The sequence below is a fragment of the Phacochoerus africanus genome, chromosome 4, assembly GCF_016906955.1.
Source record: "Phacochoerus africanus isolate WHEZ1 chromosome 4, ROS_Pafr_v1, whole genome shotgun sequence".
Lineage (NCBI taxonomy): Eukaryota > Metazoa > Chordata > Mammalia > Artiodactyla > Suidae > Phacochoerus > Phacochoerus africanus.
The window spans coordinates 57,985,956-58,011,388 of NC_062547.1; the positions used below are offsets into that span (position 1 = coordinate 57,985,956).

The following is a 25,433-nucleotide window of genomic DNA, read 5'->3' on the forward strand; positions in this document are numbered from 1 at the left end:
TTTAAATGGAATAGTCTGATTTACTATTGGAAAGAAAAACAATGGGCAACTAAACCTGATTCATTTCTTCTTCTTTTTTTTTTAATGGCACTCTCAGCTTCTCCTCTCAGAAAGGCTAAAATAAAAAAACTATTAATACTTGAACTGCAACCACAAATTTATAAGCAAGAATCTCCATCATATGGAAAACACAAAACTGAAGTAAATATCAGGTTAATAAAGTGTCTGCCAACTGGTCTTATATTTTTAAAGTTTGTTGAATAGATTAAACCTCCAGTGTTGAGCAGATTACATTAGGAGTATGAATGCTTTGATATTTGGAAAGCAGGACTGGAATTGAATATTCTAGGTAATATATCTGTAGATGTTTATTGTCTTAGGAAGGTTTCCCCCACAAAACATTATAAATCCAAAAATGTCAAATACTCTATGTCATTATGTCAATTAATATGGCTTACCCAAACCACAGATATGACATGGTTTTGGAGTTTCTTAAGGCAATATAGTAAAAAGATCTCATGTCTAAAATCTGTCCATAAATTAATGTTTCATGAAATTATGAATTTGAAAATCTCCCTTGGAGGCAACTCTTCTGTATAATCTTTGTTACTGGAGGATGATGAGGCTTGAGGGTTCTAGTGAGGAAGCACAAGTTCATAATCATTCTCAGGGGTATAGGAAGAAAAACTAGGAGTGTAAGTCGTCCTGAGAAGGGCATATTCTGTTTCAGACCCTCCTCTTAATGGTCTCACTCTCTTTGTGACGTTCTCATAACCATCATCATTGGAGCTCAGGGAGGGTCTCCGATAGGGCCTGTGACTAATGACAGTGTAGCACACTTCTTCAGATCCACTGCCATTCTCATTTTCCTGTCGAGCACAAAGAAAACAGAAATCAAAGATCCAGGCTCAATCATCAAATTTGAGCTCTGTGACCCACCTCGTCTTTCTTCTTGTCTAATGATGATCTTACACCTCAGGTATTCAAAGCCCTTTCTCCAAGTCCTGATGTCTTAGAGATTACATTTTATTGACATTAACTCTGCTTCAAACTACTACTCATTCTGCTTTCATTTCACTTAATATAATAAAAGAGGAAGGAAAGACAATCTCATCTCCCTGAATATCTGGAGAAAAGCAATTGTATACTTTATGTAATACATTATGTGATGCAATGTATGCATCAGACCTCAATAAATAATTAACCAAGTTACAAAATAATAAATCTTCATAGGGTAAAATGCAATTAATAAAATTTATAGTTTAAATAAACTTTCAATTGTATAGACTGAAAAAAATTAAAACATTAAACTACTACATACTAAGTCCATAAAATGGTTGCAATGTACTATTAAAAAAATAAAAATTTTGTCATATGTTTATTGATACCCACCATGTTTATAAATATAAATGCTAAGTCTTAGACAACAATTTTAAAATAATGCAGAAAACTGAAAAGAACTGATGCTTTATGGTGGTCGAATTTTAGCTGAACTTGATTTCACTTATTTTTGTTATAACTTTGAAAATTAAAACAATAGACTTTGGTACACTTGGGGAAGCAATAAAATCTTACCAATCACTTCAATCTGTTAAAATATTTTGATTTTTAAATTTCTTTCCACTTCTGCATTAAAATTGCCAAGAGTAAAATTTAAAACATGAAAGACTTTGATAAGTGTATTGAGAAGTTACAAGTAAAGGAAAACCCACAACTAGATTATATGAAATTTTATTTTGACATTTTCAGACAAATGCAATAATTTTGTGTTACCTGATTAGAAATGGATGCATCATCTTTACCTGGAGGATAAAAATAAAAAGAAAGCAACCTAAGAGTTTTGGAAAATCATAAATTGGGAGTAAGAGGTGATGAAAAAGATAGAAAGCAATGCTAAAACTTCAGAGAGGCACACCATCTAAACATCTGACATTATTCTATGTTATTATTGAGGTTCTCAAGGTTGTATGACAAGATCAGGGAAGAATATATATTCTGAGGCATCATCAATACTACATTTCTATGTAAATGATGCATACCAAGGCTAGTGAATAAAACTGAATTTTCGAATTGGGTAATAGAATTTTGTCCATAAACTTGCTATGGCAATAAAGTATGGCAAGTATTTAAAAGGAATGATTATGCTTATAAATTTAAGATAAATTCTATAAAATTATAACAGGAAATTCATATAATTCTTAAGATAAGCATTTTAGAGATAGGTGCTAAAATTTAAAAAATAGCTTTCAGGAGTTCCCATCATGGTTCAGTGGTTAATGAACCAGAGTAGCATCCCCAAGGACACGGGTTCAATCTCTGGCCTCACTCATTGGGTTAGGGCTCCAGCATTGCCACGAGCTCTGGTGTAGGTGACAGATGTGGCTTGGATCCCACATTGCCACAGCTTTGGCATAGACCAGAGGCTACAGCTCTGATTAGACCCCTAGCCTGAGAACCTCCACATGCCATGGCTGCCGCTCCAGAAAGACAAAAATGCAAAAAAAATTACATATACAGGTTGATTACGGCTATGAATACTGAAGCAAATTATACATGTGTTAATCACTACTAATATTTTTAATAAAGAAGTTAGAATTAGAGAGGTTGCAGAACCCTAAATACAGTTAAATCCCAATTTATAAAAGGAACATTGACTGATTCTTAAATCTACAACCTAATAAGTTTGAAAGTGATTCTAAGAAAAATCTTAGAATATGTTAAACAAGTTAAACAGAATCTGTATAACAGAAGTATGTTAATTTTTAATACCTTTGTTCTTCACAAAAATGCCATGTTCAATGCACTAATTTAAAATATAAAATGTTATGTTTATTCATATGTCTTTATAACTATAACCATTTGTAATGACAGTTAAAATATATGTTTTAAAATTAGTATCATTTTATAATCATAAACATAGAATTTGTAGCCTGAGAAGAAGTCAAGTATAGCATTAGAGATAATGATTTGGAGAATCAAATGTCATGATGAAGGATATAAAGAAATCAAACACCAGTGGGTGAGGTCACAGTTTTTGATTCTGGAAATGTTAAAATATTTATGAACAAGCATATTTACTCTCAGACCAAAAATGTAAAATATTCCATCATCAGGCTAAAGGTCAGCTGAATTGATATCCTGAGTAGACTTGTTATTAGAAGTTAGGGCATTGATTGATTGGGAAAAAAATAGTAGCCTTAGAACCAGAATGGGAATATTGGAGAAAATTTCTGATGACTTTAACCTGAATTCCAAGCTGCAATAAGTGAGACTCTTCTGTGTGAGGAGGTATTCCCTCTGGTCCTGGAATATGGGACTCTTCCTTAATTGATTGGAAACCCTGAGGAAAATCATCTAGCAAAGGAAAGCCAGCCAATATCCTTCACAAGATCACATCTGAAAGTAAAAATCAGACCTAAGCATGCCCTTTAAATGGAGTATATAATAACAGAAAGAGAATGTTTTTTTTATTTGTTTTGCTAATATTTATTTTGAATTCAGCAGCATGGTGTTGCTATTGAATTGATTCTGTGAGTCCTGAATTATGAAAGAAAACACAAATATGTTATGGGAATGAATGGATGTCTCTGCACCAATAGGTACACCTTCCGGAAGATCTGGACTCCATACAGCAGATAAAGAGTTGAGAGCACTTCCAATTATTAATTAGGGTCTCTACCTAGGAATTGATCTCAGTAATGGTCTATATAAGACAGCATTGCTGTTTCAGGTTGTTTGTCTTATACTGCTGCTATTAACACAAAACTGATGTCTTTTTTTTTTTAAAGTTCATTGTGATTTTTATAGGACTGCATTGAATCTGTAGATCAATTTGGAAAAAAACTGACATAATAACAATGTATTTTCTGGTCCATGAAGATGTTATATTTCTCCAGAATATATGGTAGTTTTTAATGTACAAGTGGTGGACATATTTTTTTGTGTGTAATGATCACAATTGTTAGGGTTAGGGTTAGGGTTTAGGGTTAGGGTTAGGGTTAGGGTTAGGGTTAGGGTGATCATTACACAACTAAAAAAAAAATGATGTCTTAAAACAAGGCCAGTATGTTATCTTGCACTTCAGGATGTCAAAATTCTGAAATAAGTCTCACTGGGCTAAAATCAAGATTGACCAGGTTGCATTCTTTTCTGGAGGCTCTAGAGGATACCATAATTCTTTGCCCTTTCCAGCTTCTATAGGCTTCCCTTATACCCTTGGTATGAATGCTCTCTCCAGTGCTTCAAACAGCAATGGCCGTTTTAGTTTTTCTCACTATGACACTGCCCTTTCTGCTTTTCTCTTCTACATTTTAAGAAACTTTGTGTTTACATTGTGTTCACCTTGACAATCCAGGGTACTCTCCCACCTCAAGGCCTTTAATTACCTCTGCAAATTTCCTTTTGATATTAAAAAAAATTCAAACCTGGATATCTTTTGGGGCCTATATTCTACTTACCACACATGTATTCCTCATTATAAAGAAAAAAATGAAAATATCTAAATATTTAAGAACATAAGATATTTAAGTAAATATATTAATATAACCTTCTCATCCTTGCCCCAGACATCCAGAAAATGGCAAATAAAACCTTCTTTTCTGCAAGTCCATGAGACAACATATGGTGAGTATTGCATTATTTCTGAAATGCAAATTTTTCTTGCTGTTTGTTTGGTAAATCTGGTAGCACCTTTTAATGTTGCATAAGCCACTTGTAGACTGTCATGTCTTTTCTGAAATCCAATCCAATAATTATGACTGAACAACAACTGTTGGTACCAGGAATGGTTAAAGCAACAAACACCCAAGCGTATGAGAATCCGGGCTTAGTTACATCACCTGGTTTAGTTTAGAAGCAGAATGGATCCCATGAGTACTAAAAAAATCAGATACAAGTGATACATTGTACATATGGCAAAAGGCATAATAAAGTTTATCTGTGGTCACCTGAGTGGAAGACATTAGCCTAAATGACTGTTTTAACAGAATTTTGGGAAAATACTAAGGAATATAAAGACTGATCCATGATCTTATTCTTTTCTGAAGCACATAAACAAAGAATATGACACAATCATCCTGTTAGATTTGTGGTTCAAGAGGTCATCAAAGAACCAAGGAAACCGTCCTGAAAGAATCTTTTGTTTTTTAACTCTATCTATGTCATAATGTGCTGAAAGTGTCCATAAACACATACTATGAATTTCACCATGACTTGAAAACATTGGTGAAAAGAGGTATGTTACCCACTTGCAGCATCATCACATAGACTATCCTAACCTGTCATGTGGGCATGGTCCAAATGGAAAGTAAATTCAAGAACTAACAGCAATACAACTTCCTTAAGGAAATCAGGAAATTATTGACTTGAATATCAAAAAATGCAGAGATGGTCATTTTGATCACTTTTGCATTTAAATTCCCTTTATGACCTTAGTAAAGGATGGCTGGGTCTTAGATATTTTCATAACTGCAACTAAGAGCTCTTGTGCAGCACATCCTGAGGGAGCTAAGCAGTATGAGGTGGTTTACATGTGGTAGGGAGAACTACCACATTTATCTCTAGCTCCAGTGGTGGCAGTGTCCTGATACCAATAGGGGTCAGTGAACAGGCACCACTTGCAGCCCCAATCACCGCAAGGGCATCACAGGTCTTTGCTTCTGTTGAGAACCCAATGACCAGGCAGTGATTGTTGGCATTACCCATTCCCTCTTTCTCCCTGAAAATATACTGAGTATCCCAGGGTAACAACCTGCTGACACCAAGAAAGAGACATCAAAGATCCAAACTCCCACACCAAAGACAAAGAGTAACCCCCCAAAAAACAAAAAGGGGTGTTATTGCATAGAAATAGATTTACAAGACTACAGTATAGCTTCCCTAAACTCACAGAAAAAAACACAAGCAAGGTGAAGAAGCTCAGAAACCATTCCCAGTTAAAGCAACAAGAGAACTCACCTAAAGCAGTCAACAATAAAACAGACCTCTGCAGTCTTACAGACTTTTAGTTCAAAAGGGAGATTGTGAAAATACTAAAGGAATTAAGAGAGGATATGAACAGTAATGCAGATTCCCTTGGAAAGGGAACTGGACAATAAAAGGAGGAGCCAAAAAAAACCCAGAAAATTTTATTTGCAGATATACAAACTGAGCAAAAGGCAATAAAGACCAGAATGAATAATGCAAAGGAAGGCATGAGTGATGTAGAAGATTGAAAAATGGAAATCACACAATCAGGACAGCAGACAGAAGACTAAATGGAAAAATAATATAAGAGACCTATGGGATCATATAAAGCACACCAATCTATGCATAAGAGGAATTCCAGAAGGAAAAGAAAAAGGAAAGGGGATTGAAAATATATTTGAAGAAATCATGGCTGAAATCTTTCCAAATCTAAAGGAAACTGACATCAAGGTGAAGGAGGCACAGAGGGCCCCAAACAAGGTGAACCCTAACAGGCCTGCACCAAGACATATTATAATAAAGATGGCGAGGGTTAAAGATAAAGAGAGGATTCTAAAGGCACCAAGAGAAAAGCAAGCATTAATTATAAGGGAACCCCAGTAAGGATATCAGCTGATTTCTCTACAGACATACTGCAGGCCAGAAGGGAGTGGCAAGATATACTTAAAACACTGAAAGGAAAAAAATATGCAACCTAGATTACACTATCCAGCAATAATATCAATTAAAATAGAAGGGGAAATAAAGAATATCTCCAACAAACAAAAGCCAAAAGAATACATCAGTACAAAACCCATTCTAAGAGAAATAATGAAAGGGTTTCTCTAAATTAAAAAAGAGAGAGAGAGAGATCTAAGATGGAGGAAAACACAACTGGAAAGCAGTCACTTTAAGCCAGCATATAGATCTAAACATGAAGATGTTAAAAAGAAAAAGACATCAAAATCATACAATGTGGGCAAGGGAAATGAGAAAATTTAGATTCTTTTTCATTTTTTTAAGGATGCGTTTGAGCCTATATGTTTATCAGGGTAAAGCAAGCTGATATAGGAAGGGGTTAACATACTTAAAAAACAGGACAACCGCAAATCAAAACCAAACATTACATTCACAAAAAATGAAATGAAAAGAATTCAAGTATAAAATAAATGGAAATCATCCAACCCAAAAAATAAAGGAAGCAAAGAGACATATACAATAAATTGGAAATCAAGTTTAAAATGGAAATAAATGCATATATATCAATAATCATCTTAAAACTCAATGGTCTGAATGCTCCAATCAAAAGACACAGAGTGGCAGATTGGATACAAAAGCAAAAACCTTCAATCTGCTGCCTACAAGAGACTCGCATTAGGGTAAAGGACACATATAGATTGAAAGCAAATGGAAGGGAAAATATATTTCATGCCAATGGACAAGATAGGAAAGCAGCAGTTGCAATCCTCATATCAGACAAAATAGACTTTAAAACAAAGGCCATAAAGAAAGACAAAGAAGGACACTATTTAATGGTTATAGTATCCATTCAAGAAAAGGATATTACAATCATCAATATATATACCCCAAATACAGGAGCACCAATATACATACAACAAATACTGACAGACATAACAGGAGAAGTTGAGGGACTACAATAATAATAGGAGACTTTAACACCTCAATCACATCAATGGACAGATCTCTAGGCAGAAAAACAACAAATTTACTTCTCTCATAAAAACAACAAAATTCACAACTAAAAGCTGAGCAATCTCCACCCAAATGGACCAGAAACCTTAAAAGACATCCTACTCCAGAAGAAAGAGAGGAGGGACATCAAGAGGCAGGAGGGGCGATTTTGCAATATAAACAACCCCATTCCTCCCAGGTGGGAAGCCCCACAGACTGAAAACTAAGTGGTTCACAGAGACTCACCTACAGGAGTGAGAGTTCTGAGCCCCACATCAAACCCTCACATGCTGGAATCTGGCACTGGGAGAAAGAGCCCCTGGAGCATCCGGCATTGAAGGCCAGTGGGGCTTGTGTGCAGGAGCTCCACAGGACTGGGGGAAATGGAGACCCCCTTCTTAAAAGGCACACACAGACTTTCACGTGCACTAGGTCCCAGGGCAGAGCGAGGTCTCCATAAGAATCTGGGTCAAACCTGACTGCAGTCCTTAGAGGACATCCTGGGAAAACAGGGGTGAATGTGGCTTGTTGTGAGGGAAGGGCATTGAAGGCAAAGCTCTCAGGAATATTCAGCTGCAGCATGCCTTTCTCTGGAGGTGGCCATTTTGGGAAAATCTGGCCCCACCCATCAGTCAGCACAGACAAGCCCCAGGGCAAACAACAACCCAGGTGGGATCACAGCCCTGCCCCTCAGTAAACAGGCTCCTTAAAGACCCCTCAGGCACATAGCTGCCTCTAATCCCATCCAGAGACTAAGCCCCACCCACCAGAAGGATTAGGATCAGTTCCACCTACAAGGGGGCAGGCAACAGCCCCTCCCATCAGGAAGCCCACAGGAAGCCCCCCACACCGACTTCAGCCACAGGGGGCAGACATCAGAAGTAAGAGAGGCTACAATTCTACTCTCTGCAAAAAGGTCACCACACCAAAAACCTATCAAAATAAAAAGACAAAGAACTATAACTCAGATGAGGGAGAAAGGGAAAACCCCGGAAAATCAGCTAAGTGATGAGGAGATTCTCAGCCTCCAGGAAGAAAGACATTAGACTGTCGATGCTGAAGATGATGCAAGACACTGGAAGTAAACTGGAGGCAAAGATGGATAACTTACAGGAAACACTGACCAAAGAGACACAAGATATAAAACTTAAGAAGAGATGCAAAATGCAATAACTGAAATAAAAAATTCACTAAAAGCAGCTAACAGCAGAATACAGGAGACAGAAGAACGAATAAGCGAGGTGGAGGACAGATTAGTGGAAATTATGGATGCAGAACAGAAAAGAGAAAAAAAGATTGAAAACAAACGAAGAGAGTCTCAGAGAACTCTGGGACAACATTAAACGCTCCAACATCCATATTATAGGGATGCCAGAAAGAGAAGAGAAAGAGAAGGGGACAGAAAAAAATATTCCAAGAGATAATAGCCGAAAATTTCCCTAACATGGGAAAGGAACCACTCACTCCAATCCAGGAATATAAAATAAAATAAACCCAAGCAGGAATACACTGAGACACATATAATCAAAATGACCAAAGTTAAAGACAAAGAGAAAATCTTGAAAACAGATAGGGAAAAGAAACAAGTAACGTACAAGGGAACCCCCAATAAGGTTATTGGCAGATTGTTCAGCAGAAACTCTGCAAGCCAGAAGGGAGTGGCATGATATACTTAACGTGATGAAAGGAAAAAACCTCCAACCAAGATTACTCTACCCAGCAAGCCTCTCATTCAGATTTCAAGGAGAAATCAAAACCTTCACAGATAAGCAAAAGCTGAGAGAATTCAGCAACGCTAAACCAGCCTTACAACAAATACTAAAGGAACTTCTCTAGGCAGAAAAGAAAAGACAGCAACAGGAAACAAAAATTCCACAAATGACAAGGCTCACCAGGAAAGGTCTATATGCAGTAAAGATACGAAATCATCCATGCACAATTATACCACCAAAATCAGAAATCATGAGAAGAGGTGGGTACAAATGCGGGACACTGGAGATGAACTTGCAATTAAGAGAACAACAACTTAAAACAATCTCATGTACATATAGACTCTTATATCAAAACTTCAGAATAACTGCAATCCAAAAATCTACAAGTGATACACAAACAAGGAATCTCTGAAGAAGAAATATATCTCATAGTAGATAAGTGCATAATCCACCATGAAGGGGGTCATTTGACATCATTCTTGGGAGGCTGAAGTCTTCTTAGAAATGATTCTGATTTCCTCTCCATCAAAGAATTTATGATAATTATAATTAAACAATGCCACTGTACAATTAAATAATACAGTTCTACAATTGTACTATTAATAACCATTTCTCTCCATGGTACAATGTAAGGTCTATAATGTCTTGTTTATCACATCACCTGGAGTGGTGTGTAATGCCTATATGGAAGAATCAATAAGATGTAACAAATTGTGAGGACATATTTATATAGTTACTTTGTTTTTTAACCAATTTATGCATTTTATATTTTACTTATTTTCAGAGGGTGTATTATTTTTGTTATTCTTACCAGTTAAGTTATTCTTTTTATTATGCTATATAAAATATTTAATGGTATATAAGGCTTTCTTCTTTATAAATTTTAGTTGCATAATATACACAATTTTAATACAATGCTAATTTTTAAAGAAAAATTGAAATGTAATAGATAATACTAAGTAGTAAAGACGAAAGCCATCAAAAAATGGGGTAAAGTATAGAATAAATTTCCTATTTGTCTAAGCATATTTTCCATTCCACCTCTCCAGTGGGAGTCACTTAATCTCTTTCTTAAGATCCATGATATAATAATCTGTGTGAATGTAATTGTGTTTAAATATATGTATTTTATTCTGCAAAAAATAATAAAATAAAATTTCAAAAATAAAAAAATAAGAATGTGCTTCCATTTGTAAAAACGAAAATCAACAAAGCAACAGAGATCCTAAAGGAAACAATAGAAAAGTTAGACAATATTTTCAGGACATTACATGCATAAAATTCAAATTATATATTCTTCCCAAATGCTCATGAAACATTCTTAAGAACTGATCACAGAGCTAACCTCCACAAATTTAAGAGTACAGAAATTATTTCAAGTATCTTCTCTGACCACAATGGCATGAAACTAGAAATCAACCACCAGAAAAAAAATGAGAAAAAACCAACAACATGGAGACTAAACAACATGCTACTAAAAAAACAATGGTTTTTTGAGGAAATCAAGAAGGAAATTACAAAATACCTTGAGACAAATGATAATGAAGGCACAACCTCTCAAAATCTATGGGATGCCACAAAAGAGGTGCTCAGAAAGAAGTTCATAGCAATACAGACCTTCCTCAAAAAAGAAGAAAGATCTAAAATCAACAACTTAACCCACCACCTAAATGAATTAGAAAAACAAGAACAAACAAAACCTAAAGTCAGCATAAGAAAGGAATACATAAAGATCAACGAGGAAATCAATAAAGTAGGGATTCAAAAAACAATAGGCAAAATCAATCAAACCAAGAGCTGGTTCTTTGAAAAGGTAAACAAAATTGACAAACCTAAGGCTAGACTCACCAAGAAGAGGAGAGAAAAAAAAACAAAATAAACAAAATAAGAAATGAAAAAGGAGAAGTCAAAACAGAAACTGCATAAATACATAAACCATAAGAGAATACTATCAACAATTGTATGCCAACAAAATTGATAATCTAGAAGAAATGGACAACTTTCTAGAGACAGCCTGCCAAAACAGAATCATGAAGAAATAGATCACCCAAGTATACTGATCACTAGAAATGAAATGCAATATATCATAAAAGCACTCTCTACAAATAAAAGTCACAGACTAGATGGTTTCACAGGTGAATTCTAGCAAACATACAAAGAGGAAATTATACCCATCCTCCTTAAATTTCTTCAAAATGTTGCAGAAAATGGAACACACCCAAAGACCTTCTATGACACCACCATCACCCTAATTCCAAAGGCAGATAAAGATACCACAACAAAAAGAAAATTATCAGCCAATAACTTCAATGTTTTTGATGCAAAAATTCTCAACAAAATTTTAGCCAACAGAATCCAACAACATATCAAAAAGATTGTACAACACAACCACGTGGGATTCATCCCAGATGCACAAGGATGGTTCACCATTCACAAATCAATCAACGTCATAAACCACATTAGCTAAAGAAAAGTTAAAAACCACATACTCATCTCAATAGATGCATAAAAACCACTTGACAATGTCCAGCATCCATTCATGATCAAAACTCTCACCAAAGTGGATATAGAAGGAACATTCCTGAACATCATCAAAGCCATTTATGACAAACCCACAGCAAATATAACACTCAATGGAGAAAAGCTGAAAGCCTTCCCACTAAAATCTGCAACAAGACAAGAATGCCTACTGTCACGACTGTTATTCAACACAGTATTGGAAGTCCTAGCCACAGCAATCAGACAAACAAAAGAAATAAGAGGCGTCCAAATAGGAAGAGCAGAGGTAAAACTGTCACTGTATGCAGATGACATGATACTATATATAGAAAACCCTAAGGACTAAACCCAAAAACTTCCTGAATTAATCAACAAATTCAGCCAAGTAGCAGGATTTAAGATTAACATTCGGAAATCGGTTACATTTCTGTATACTAACAATGAAATATTAGACAAGGAGTACAAAAATACAATACCTTTCAAAATTGCACCCCCAAAAAAATCAAATACCTGGGAATACACCTGACCAAGGAAGTAAAGGACATATATGTTGAGAACTATAAAACATTAATCAAGGAAATTAAAGAAGATGTAAAGAAATGGAAAGATATTCCATGCTTCTGGATTGGAAAAATTAATATTGTAAAAATGGCCATACTACCCAAAGCAATCTACAGATTCAATGCAATCCCTATCAAATTACCCATGACATTTTTCACAGAACTAGAACAAACAATACAAAAATTTACATGGGACCTCAAAAGACCCAGAATCACCAAAAAAATTCAAAAACCAAGCTGGAGGCATCACTCTCCAAGACCAGGCAATGTTACAAAACCACAGTCATCAAGACAGTGTGGTACTGGTACCAAAACAGACAGACTGACCAATGGAACAGAATAGAGAATGCAGAAATAAACCCAGATACCTATGGCCAATTAATCTTTGACATAGGCAAGAATATAAAATGAGAAAAAGACAGTCTTTGCAGCAAGTATTCCTGTGAAACCTGGACAGCTACATACAAATCAATGAAACTAGAAAACAACCTCACACCATGCACAAAAATGAACTCAAAATGGCTGAAAGACTTAAATATAGGACAAGACACCATCAAACTCCTGGAAGAGAACATAGGCAAAACATTCTCTGACATCAACCTTAGAAGTGGTTTCTCAGGTCCTTCACCCAAAGCAACAGAAATAAGAGCAAAAATAAACCACTGGGACCTTATCAAAAGAAAGAAAAAAGAACAAAAATACAACTTATAGAATGGGAGAAAATAGTTTCAAATGATGCGAGTGACAAGGGCTTAATCTCTAGGACATACAAGCGACTTATACAACTCAACAGCAAAAAAGCCAACAACCCAATGGAAAAATGGGCAAAAGACTTGAATAGACATTTTCCAAGGAAGATATACAGATGGCCAACAAGCACTCAAAACAATGCTCAACATCCTGATTATTGGAGAAATGCAACTCAAAACTACCACCAGATACTACCTCACAGCTGTCAGAATGGCCATCATTAATAAGTCCACAAATAACAAATGCTAGAGGGGGTGAGGAGAAAAGGGGACCCTTCTGCACTCTTAGTGGGAATGTAAGCTGGTACAGCCACTATGGAGAATGGTATGGAGGTACCTTAGAAAACTATACATAGAACAACCATATGACCCAGCAATCCCACTCTTGGGCATATATCCAAACAAAGCTCTCCTTAAAAAATATACATGCATGTGCATGTTCATGGCAGCTCTATTCACAATAGCCAAGACAAGGAAACAACCCAAATGTCCAACAACAGACTGTTGGATTAGGAAGATGTGTTTATATATACACAATGGAATACTACTCAGCCATAAAAAAGAAGGAAATAATGCCATTTGCAGCAACGTGGATGGAACTTGAGACACTCATTCTGAGTGAAGTAAATCAGAAAGAGAAAATAAATATCGTATATCACATACCTAGAATATAATACACAGAACAAATGAACCTTTCCACAGAAAAGAAATCATGGACTTGGAAAATAGACTTGTTGTTGCCAAGTGGGAGGGGAAGGGGGAGGGAGGGGGAGGGCCTGGGAGCTTGGGGTAAATAGATTCAGAATGTTGCCTTCAGGATGGATTAGCAATGGGATCCTGCTGTGTAGCACTGAGAACTCTGTCTAGTCACTTATGAATGGAACATGTAGTGTGAGAAAAAAAGAATGTATACATGTAAGTGTAACTGGGTTACCATACTGTACAGTAGAAAAAAATTATGTAAATAAAAGACTAAAAAAGATACATGCACCCCTATGTTCATAGCAGCACAATTCAAAACAGCCAAGCCATGGAAACACTGAAATGTCCATTCACAGATGAATGTATTATGATGTGGTATATATACATAATGGAATATTACTCAGCCATAACAATTAATGAAATAATGTCATTTGCAGCAACATGGATGGAAGTAGAGATTCTCATAGTGAATGAAGTAAATCAGGAAGAGAAAGACAATTACAATATGATATCACCTATACATAGAATCTAAAATATGGCACAAATAAACCTATCTACAAAGCAAAACAGAGTCACAGACTTGTGGTTGCCAAGGGAGAGGTGTGATGGAGTGGGATACACCAAAAATTTGGGGTTAATAGATTCAAATTATTATATTTAGAATGGAGAGTCAATGAGGCCCCACTGTATAGCACAGGGAACTTTGTCCATTCTCTTGGACTAGAACATTATGGAGGACCACATGAGAAAAAGAATTTATATATATTCATTATAAATGACTAGGTCACTTTGCTGTGCACAGAGATTTATATAATAATGTAAATCAACTATACTTTAATAAAAAAGTAAGGCAAATGAAATTTTATTCCATAATAATATATTGGAAATAAATGAATTTTAGTAAAAGTTATTGACCAAATAGTAGATAGAAAGGGTTCTCTCTTGCTCTTTCTCTCCCCAGCCCCTTCAATAGCAATGTTAGGAATAAAAAAGAGGGCATCACTATAGAACCTGCAAACATTAACCCTAGACAAGGATATGATTAACAATTTTAAGTTTAGCACCTTGGAATCTTAATTGAAAAGGACAAATTTTATGAGAAATGTAATGTGATCTGAAAAGACGAAACATAATACATAAATAGTATAACTACAAAAGTATTTGAATCTGCATGTAAGAAAAGTTATTTACTGTGAGCTTTGGGGGTCAGGTGGGGAAGAATTGCCACCAAGATCTGGAGACAAGCCTCATGTGCCCACCATTGCCCTGGCTCCTGACTCCCACACAGTGGTCCTGGCTCACACATGATCAAGTTGTGCCTCATCTTTAATAACCATGGGAATTTGCAATTCTCCAAGTTCTACCAGCCCTACAGTGAAGATACACAACAACAAATCGTCAGGGAGACATTCCATTTTTTTATCTATGAGAAATGAGAATGTTTGTAATTTCCTGGAAGGAAGATTAATAATTGGAGCATCTGACAACAAGCTGATTTATAAACATTATGCTACATAATATTTTGTTTTCTGTGTGTATTCTTTATAATGTGGTGAACTTGGCCATTTTGGATCTAATTCAAGTATTTGTGGAAACATTAGACAAGTGTTTTGAAAATGTCTGCTTGGATTTAACTTGCCATGTAGATAAGGTCACAATGTTCTTGAAGAAATGGTGATGGGAGGAATGGTATTGGAGACCAACATGAATGAGATTGTTACACAAACTGAAGCACAAAATAAACTGGAGAAATCTGAGGCTAGCTTAGAAGGAGCACCAGCCTGTTCTGTATCAGCTATAAAGAATATGAATCTTCCTGAGATCCCAAGAAACAGTAACATTTATACTGACATCATTATACCCTCTTTTAAGTAAAAAATTTAAAAGGTCATTCCCAGGTAAAAATCTAGGTGGAAAAGTCCTTTAAGTTTTCTATGCATTTGTTTACCAAAAATAGAGGAGGAGAATTTTAACTCTTGCTCTTGGATTTAAATTAAGGTACTATATGGAACTTATGTAAAATCTGTATGGAAATTCAGCATAGCTTTTCTTTCTCAGTGATTTTGAAGAAATTGAGTAGTTCAAAGTGTTATTTTTTTTCTTTCTTTTCTAAACTGTATTCCTATGGCCACATAAGGCATGCCTTTATGTATTGGCTACTATGGTATTTTGAAGTGTGTGAGAAATTTATTTTAATTATGTACAACCAAAAATACTGGTGTTTTGTATAGATCATAAGGGCAGCTTTCCTTCATTCTTTCTGTCATTTGTCACAATTGTTTAAAGAACCAAGTATGTATTACAACAAAATATTATTACCTTTTTCTTTTAGTTTAAATACACTCCAAGGTAACTGGACTTCTAAAAAAAGTTATTTACAATAAATATAATATCCCATGGATGTCTTTCCCCATAAAATTGTACCAAGGCTTAGAAGAAATAAAATTAATCATACACAAACACTTCATAGATTAAAAAGTCTCTAAGTTTGGATCAATAAAAGCACCAGCATTTTAGATATACTGGATGAAAAGTAGTATCAGATAGAAGAGGGGTGTTCAGTGATTGAGGATACAAACATAGGGTGTAGCGTCAAAGGGAGGAAGGAAGAATTTCAGGAGTGAGATGTTAAGCAACATTTGTAAATTCTAGATATAGAGTGATTGAGATTAAGATTAAAAAACTGTCCTTTAGAGTCTGCACAATTTTTTGACAGAGGCATTCAACTTTTTAAACATGACACATAGCTAGAAATAAATTTTATACCTTGGTTTAGTGCAAAATAGCAAATAAAATTTTAAATAAATATATTAATACAAATGCAATGATTTTATGTGCAATGCATTTATGATGATTTTTTAAATATGTTATTCTAGTTATGACTGTGATGGTGTTTGGTAAAATGCATTACTTGTAGCCCATTGAATGTGTTCAGTGGAGTGGTAGTACCAGAAGGAAGCAACTGTAAGCTTAGAGGTGATTGATAAATGCAATGTTCCAAAAAATGAGGCCAGATGATTCTTTAAAGAAGCTTTCAATATTGGAGACAAGATAAAGGAGTATGGCTTGAGGTCACCTATTCTCACTAAAACACAAAAATCACAACACTTCTGAACATCCATCAACAAAAAAAGACTGGAACCTACCAAAAAATATATATTTTTTATACCCAAAGACAAAGAGGCTACAATGAGATCGTAGAAGGGGAGATTTCACAAGATAATCATCACATATCTGGTGGGTGGGAAACTCACAAACTAGAAAATAATTATGTCACAGAGTTTCTTCAGAAGGAATGAGAGTTCTGAGCTCCACATCAGGTTCCCCAGACTGGAGGGGTTAGCATTAATAGGAGGAGACACAGAACATTTGCTTCTGAAGAAAAGCAGGACGGGGGAAAATAGAGAATTTCCCCGTGGAAGGCACACACAAGGTGTCATGTGCACTAGAACCCAGAGCAAAGCAATGATCCACAGAAGCCTGGACCAGACATACTTGTGGGTCTTGGAGGGCCTCCTTAGGAAGCAGGGCTCGGCCCTGGATTGCTGTGGAACAAGGACACTGGTCATGGTGGACCCAGGGAAATTTCATCAGTGTGAGCTTTCCAATAGATCATCTTTTGACACTGAGACCTGGCCTCACCCAAAAACCTGAAAGCTCCAGTGCCATGAAGCCTCAGGCCAAACAACCAACAAAGTGGGAACATAGACCAGTTCCTCAGAAGACAGGTTGCCTAAAGTTTTACTGAGCCCACAGCCACCTTATCTATAAACATACAATTTAACATAGCCCTACACACCAGAGGAACCCAGACCCATATCCACAGATCATTGGGCAGGCAAGAGGTCCTCCAACCAGGGAGCCTACACAAGTCCCTGTAAAAAGCTCAACCACCAGAGGGCAGACACTAGAAGAAAGAATAACTATATTCCTGAAGCCTGTGAAATGGAAACCAAAAACACAGAAAGTTGGTCAAGTGAGATGGCAGAGAAATATGTTCCAGATGAAAGAATAATATAAAACTTAGAAGAACAACTAAGTGAGGTGGAGATAGGTAATCCAATTGAAAAAGAATTTAGAATAATGATAGTAAAGATGGTCCAAGGTCTCAGAAAGAGAATGGAGACACAGACCAAAAAGATATAAGAAATGTTTAACAAAGTTCAAGAATATGAAGAACAAGGAAACAGCAGTAAATAAAACAATAACTGAAATGAAATATAACCAGAAGGAATCAACAGTAGAATAAGTGAGTCAGAAAAATGAATGAGTGGAAGACAGACTGGTGGAAATCACTGCCATTGAACATAATAAGGAAAAAAGAATGAAATGAAATGAGGACAGTCTAAGAGATCTCTGGGACAACATTTAATACCCCAACATTTACATTATAGGGGTGCTGGAAGGAGAAGAGACCAAGAAAAGGCCTGAGAAAATATTGTAAGAGATAATGGCCAAAACTTCCCTATCGTAGAAAAGGGAACACTCAGGTTGAAGAGACACAAAGAGTCCCATACAGGATAGACCAAGAAAAAAAATGGCAAGATACATATTTATCAAACTAACAAAAGTTAATGCAGAGAGAAAAGACTAAAAGCAACAAGGGAAAGCCACAAATAACATACAAGGGAATCCCCATAAAATTACCATCTGATGTTTCAACAGAAATTCTGCAGGCCAGAAGGGAGTAGCATATTATATTTAAAGTGATGAGAGGGGAAAGCCTCCAGCCAAGAATATTATGCCCAGTAAGGCTCTCATTCATATTTGAAAGAGAAGTCAAAAGCTCTAAAAACAAGCAAAAGCTAAGAGAATTCAGCACCACAAAACCGGCTTTGCAACAATCCTACACAAACTTCCACAGGTGGGAAAGAAAAAGCCACAGCTAGAAACAAGAAAATTATGAACGTGAAAGCTCACTGGTAAAGGCAAACAAACAGTAAACATAGGAAAACATCCACACATAAATATAATATAAAAACCAACAATCATGAGAAGAGAGTATAAATGCAGAATATTGGAAAGGCGTTAGAAATTGAGACCAGCAATTTTAAAAAACCTTGTGTGTGTATGGCTATGTCAAAACCTCATGATAAACACAAACTAAAAATCTACAATGGATACACACAAAAAAAGGAAAAGCAATCCAAACACAAAACTAAATATAGTCATCAAATCACAAGAAAAGAGGACACAAGCGGAAAGGAAGAAAAAAGACCTACAAAAACAAAACCAAAACATTAACAAAATGGCAATAAGCATATAAATATCAATAATTACCTTAGCAAATGGATTAATGCTCAATTAAAAAACAAGGCCTGGCTGAATGGATATAAACATAAGACCTGTATACATGCTTTCTACAAGATACTTACTTCAGATTAGAGGATGGAATAAGCTATTCCATGTAAATGGAAATAAAAAGAAAGCAGGAGTAGCAATACTCATGTCAGAAAAATGGACTTTAAAATAAAGACTGTTACAAGAGAAAATAAAAGGACACTACATAATGATCGGGGGTCAATCCAAGAAGATATATCAATTATAAATATATATGCACTCAACATATAAGGAGAAATTGACAATAACACAATAATAGTGGGAACATTAACACCCCACTTAAATCAACGGGCATATCATCTAAACACAAAATCAATAAGGAAACACAAGTCTTAAATGACACATAGACCAGATGGACTTAAATGATGCTTATAGAACACTCCATCCCAATCAGTATGATAGACATCTTCTCATGTGCACATGGAATATTCACCATGATAAATTGCATACTGGGCTAAAAAGCAAGCCTTGATAAATTTAAGAAAATTTAAATCATATCAAGCATCTTCTCTGACCACAATGCTATAAGACTAGAAATTAAGTATAAGAAAAAACAACCTGAAAAAAAAACACAAGTGGAATCTAAATTACATGCTACTAGAAATAAATAAATAAAAATTTAAAAATTAACTAGGTAAATAAATGAATAAATTACATGCCACTAAATAAATAAATTAGATGCTACTAAACAACAAATGAATCAATGAAGAAATCAAAGAGGAAATCAAAAATACTTAGAGACAAATGATAATGAAAACACAACATTCAAAAAACTAGGGGACTCACAGAAAGCATTTCTGTATTGTTTATAGCAATATAACCTTGCATCAGGAAACAAGAAAAAAATCTCAAGCAATCTAACCTTACATCTAAAGCAACTAGAGAAAAAAGAACAAACAAGACCCCAAATTAATAGAATAAAATAAAGCTTAAAGATCAGAGCAGAAATAAGTAAAATAGAGATGAAGAAAATAATAGAAAAGTTCAATGAAACTAAAAGTTGGTTCTCTCAAAAAATAACCAAAATCATTAAACCTTAAGCAAAACACTTCAAGGAAAAAAAGGGCTCAAATCAATAAATTAGAAATTAATGGAGAAGTCACAACTGATACCACAGAAATGCAAAGGATCATGAGGTTACTATAAACAACTATATGCCAATAAAATGGACAACTTAGAATTGGACAGATTCATAGTAACCACAAACTAAAAATCTACAATAAACACACACACACACACACACACACACACACAAAGAAAAAACAATCCAAACACAAAACTAAAGATAGTCATCAAATCACAAGAAAAGAGGATACAAGAAGAAGGGAAGAAAAAAGGCCTAAAAAACACACCAAAACAATAACAAAATGGCAAAATCATATACATATCAATTAATCCTTCAAGACTGACCATGGAAGAAACAGAAAATATGAATGCATCGATAAGAAGTATTGAAATAAAAACAATGGTTTAAAACCTGCCAAAAACAAAAGTCCAGGACCAGATGGCTTCACAGGTGAATTCTATCAAACATTCAAGAAGAGTTTAGATCTATCATTCATAAACTATTCCAAAAGATTCCAGAGAAGAGACACTACCAAACTCATTCTATGAGTCCTCCATCATCCTGAAACAAAAACCAAAGATAACGCAAAAAAGAAAATTACAGACCAATACTACTGATGTATATAGAACAAAAATCCTCAACAAAATACAAGCATTCTGAAGCCAACATTAAAATGATTATACGCAATGAACAAGTGGGATGCATCTCAGGGTTTAAGGATTTTTCAATATCCAGAAATCAACTAGCATGATAAGCCACATTAACAAATTGAAGAATAAAAAACATGTAATCATCTCAATATATGCAGGAAAAACTTTTGACAAAATTTGATACACATTCATGATTAAAAAATAAGCTGTCAGAATGTGGGGGTCAAGGGAACATACCTCAACATAATAAAGGCTATATATAACAAACACACAGGTATTATACTGAATGTTGAAACTTTAAGATTAGAAATAAGACAAGGACATTCACTCTTGACACTATTATTCAACACAGTTTTGGAAGTCCTATGGCAATTATAGAAGAGAAAAAAATAAAATTTCTCAAACTGGAAAAGAAAAAGACTTTCACTGTTTGAAAATGACTATATATATATATATACACACTAGAAAAAAATATATATACTAATATATATAGTTCATGGGCTTGTTGTCCATCTGTATCTGCACAACAGGTGGACCACAAGAAAATGATCCTAAAGATGCTACCTGTAAACTACTAAAGCTCATTAATGAATTTGGCAAAGTTACAGGATACAAAATTACTATATAGGAATCTGTTGTATTTCTATAGGCTAAAAATAAAAGATCAGAAATAGACATTAAAAAAACAATCACATTTACCATCACATCAAAAAAATAAAATACCTAGGATTAAACCTACAGAGTAGGTGAAAGACATTTTATCTGTAAACTAAAAGACACAGATGAAAGAAATTGAAGATGACAAAAACAAATGGAAAGATATACCATGTTCTTGGAATAGAAAAATCAATAGCATCAAAATAACTATACCAGCCAAGGCAATTTACAGATTCAATGCAATCCTTATCAAATTATCAATGGCATTTTTCACAGAACTAAAACAAACATTTTTAAATTTATATAGAATACAAAGGACACTGAATAGCCAAAGCCATCCTAAGAAAAATGGACCTAGAGGATGCAGGATCCCTGGCTTCAGACTATACTACAAAGCTACAGTCATCAAAATAATATGGGATTGGTACAAAAACAGAAATATTAAGCAATGGAATTGCATAGAAAGCCCAGAAATAAACCCAAGCACCTATGGTCAACTAATCTATGACAAAGGAAACAAGAATATACTGTGGAGGAAAGATAGTATCTTCAGTAAGTGGTGCTGGGAAAACTGGACTAGCTGTCCATGCAAAATAATAAAAGATCACTCTTTAAACACCACACACAAACATAAACTTGAAATGGATTAAATACCTAAACATAAGATCAGATACTATAAAACCCTTAGAGGAAATCATAGGCAGAACACAATTTGACATAAATTGCATTATTGCCTTTTTGGATCTGCCTTCTAGAGTAATGAAAATAAAAACAATAATAAAAAAATTAGACCTAATTAAACTTAAAAGCTTTTGCACAGCAAAAAAAAAAAAAAACATAAACAAAAAAACCACCAAATGGGAGAAAATATTTGCAAACAGAGTGACTGACAAAGTATTCATCTCCAAAATATACAAAAATCTTATGTAACTATATATCATAAAATAATCTGGTTAAAAAAATGGGCAGAACATCTAAATAGACATTTCTCCAAATAAGAGATACAGATGGACAACAAGCACATGAAAATATGTTCAACATCACTAATTATTAGAGAAATACAAATCAAAAATACAAGGAGGTATCACCTCACACAGGTCATAATGCCCATCATCAAAAAGTCTACAAACAATAAATTCTGGAGAGGGTGTGGAGAAAATGGAACCCCCTTACACTGTTGGTGGGAATGTAAATTGGTACAACCACTATGGAAAGCAGTATGGATTTTCCTCAAAAAACTAAAAAATAGAACTACCATATGATCCAGTAATCCCATTCCTGGACATTTATTCAGATAAACCTATAAGTTAAAAACATACATGCATCCCAATGTCCATTGCAGGACTATTTACAATAGCCAAGACATGGAAACATGGAAGTTTTGGATTGGCATATGCACACTGATGTATATGGAATGACTGGCCAACAAGAAGCTGCTATATTTCACAGGTAACTTAACCCAATATTCTTTGATAATCTATGTATGAAAAGAATCTGAAATAGAAAGGATGTGTGTACATGTATAACTGAATCATTGTGTTGTACAGCAGAAATTATCACAAACTTTAAATCAACTATGTTTCAATAAAATAAAAAAATGAAAAAAAAGATGCATGCACCCCAGTGTTCATTTTAGTGCTATTTACAATAGCTGAGACAAGGAAGCAACTTAAATGTCCATCAATAGAGAAACAGATAAAGAAGATGTGGTACATATATATACAATGGAATATTACTCAGCCATAAAAAATGAAATTTGCAGCAATATGGATGGATCTAGAGAGCATCATACTATGTTAAGTAAGTTAGAGAAAGACAAACATCATATGATATCAATCATAGGTGGAATCCTAAAAAAAAAAAAAGAAGATCTAAATGAACTTATTTGCAGAACAGAAACGGACTCACAGAGTTAAAAAACAAACTTGTTACCAAAGGGGAAATGTGGGGTTAGGGATAAATTAGGAATTTGAGATTAACATATACACAGTACTATATATAATATAGGTAAGTAACAAGGACCTACTACATAGCACAGGGAACTCTTCATTATTCTGTAATAACCTATATGGGAAAAGAATCTGAAAAAATGTATGTATGTATATATATATATATATATATATATAACTGAATCATTTTACTGTGCACCTGAAACAGAGCATTGTAAGTCAGCTTTAATACAATAAAATGAAAATGAAATTAAATTGGAAAAACAAGCTTGACTGTAGAGGGTGAGAAGCAATAGTGATAAGAAAAGGTGAGTTTCGGAGTTCCCGTCGTGGCGCAGTGGTTAACGAATCCGACTAGGAACCATGAGGTTGCGGGTTTGATCCCTGCCCTTGCTCAGTGGGTTAATGATCTGGCGTTGCTGTGAGCTGTGGTGTAGGTCGCAGACGCGGCTCAGATCCTGCGTTGCTGTGCTGGGATCCTGCATTGCTGTGGCTCTGGCGTAGGCTGGCGGCTACAGCTCCAATTAGACCCCTAGCCTGGGAACCTCCATATGCCACTGGAGTGGCCCAAGAAGTGGCAAAAAGACAAAAAAAAAAAAGAAAGAAAGAAAAGGTGAGTTTCTTTCATAATTGTCCATTTTAAGTAATTACATGATTACTACACCTATATATGTCAAACAGCAAATGTTTGAGAAAAAAAATACTCAGTAACAATTCATATTCAAAATGGTGCTATTTAAAAATACCATTATAAAAATTAAAATTCATAATTTTTGGTTAAATTCTTCCCATAGTAGTCTATGAGGCGTTAGAAATAAACCTTATGGAAGTATTCCTATAATACAAAGAATAAAGAGAAAAGTTTTTGAGACAAAAAAGTGAAGAACTAACAAAGGACTCTTAGTGACATTTCCTCTAGCTGTATCATGGTATCAGAATGTCATCTAATTTGTATTTTAAATTTACAACATACATAGTATGGAAAATATTATGAAGCAATGACTTACTTTTCTTATCTTGACCTTGATTTTCTTTCTCAGATGTAGTCATTTCCTGCCTACAAAGGAAAAAGATAACAACATCAGACAATCCATTTCTCCGAAACTAAAATTTCACTTGAAAGAAATGTTTCATTGTCCTAAACCAAAGGTCATTGCTAGATTTACAATTCAAAGTTAAGTAAAATTAAAATCCTTCTTACTCTATCCCCTTCTGAAAAATCTTGAAATACAGTTCATAACACTGTATTGAATAATTGACATAGGCTAAGAGAGCAGAACTGAAAGGCTCTCACATTGAAAAAAAGGAAATATGTGAAGTAATAGATGTGTAAACTATCTCTGTGGGACAACCTTTCAAAATATGCACATATACCAAGTCATCCTATATACTTTAAATATCTTAAAGTTTTATTTGTTAATTATACTTCAATAAAGCTGAAAAAATCTCAAAAACATCTAAGGAAAGAATGAAAATGAAGAACAAATTCCATATTTTAGGAATTTGTTGAAGTTAGGAATTACTAAATTATTAAACCATGTATATTTTATGTTATCACATGAATGGAAAACACATGAGGAATGTAGTGAAATTGGGAAAGCTTCAAAAGAGAATATTTTAATTCTGTTTATATCTCTGCTGTTTTTGATGATGAACATATTTTTAAAGATAAATGTGAAGTCTTAGAAATTCTAACTACAAACTGACAGTGATAGACTTTAATAAGGGTGAGCTAGTAATGAGAGGACTAGAGATTAACTCTCTAGGGACACAATTCTACACCACAGTAGGAAAGACGAAGAGGGAATGGAGTTGCCAACACATCACTTTTCTTTTTTTCTGTTTCCCAGACTCCTAAACTTGAGGGAAGATATGGAAGTAACAAAGAATACAACCTGTAATGACCTGCCAACC

At 34.8% G+C, this 25,433-nt stretch overlaps 1 protein-coding gene and 1 pseudogene across 1 annotated transcript in view; one reads left to right on the plus strand and one right to left on the minus strand.

Moving 5' to 3' along the window:
• Nucleotides 1-231: 231 nt before the first annotated feature.
• GCSAML (germinal center associated signaling and motility like) overlaps nt 232-25,433 on the minus strand; it is a 51,650-nt gene continuing 26,448 nt past the window's right edge. Inside the window, exons 3-5 of the mRNA XM_047774364.1 lie at nt 24,527-24,576; nt 1,774-1,802; nt 232-869 (exon numbers count right to left, since the gene is read on the minus strand). Coding sequence (XP_047630320.1) covers nt 636-869; nt 1,774-1,802; nt 24,527-24,576 — 313 coding nt within the window. The 3' untranslated portion in view covers nt 232-635. The remainder of the gene's footprint in view (nt 870-1,773; nt 1,803-24,526; nt 24,577-25,433) is intronic.
• LOC125123880 (AP-3 complex subunit sigma-1-like) lies at nt 15,162-15,732 on the plus strand (annotated as a pseudogene).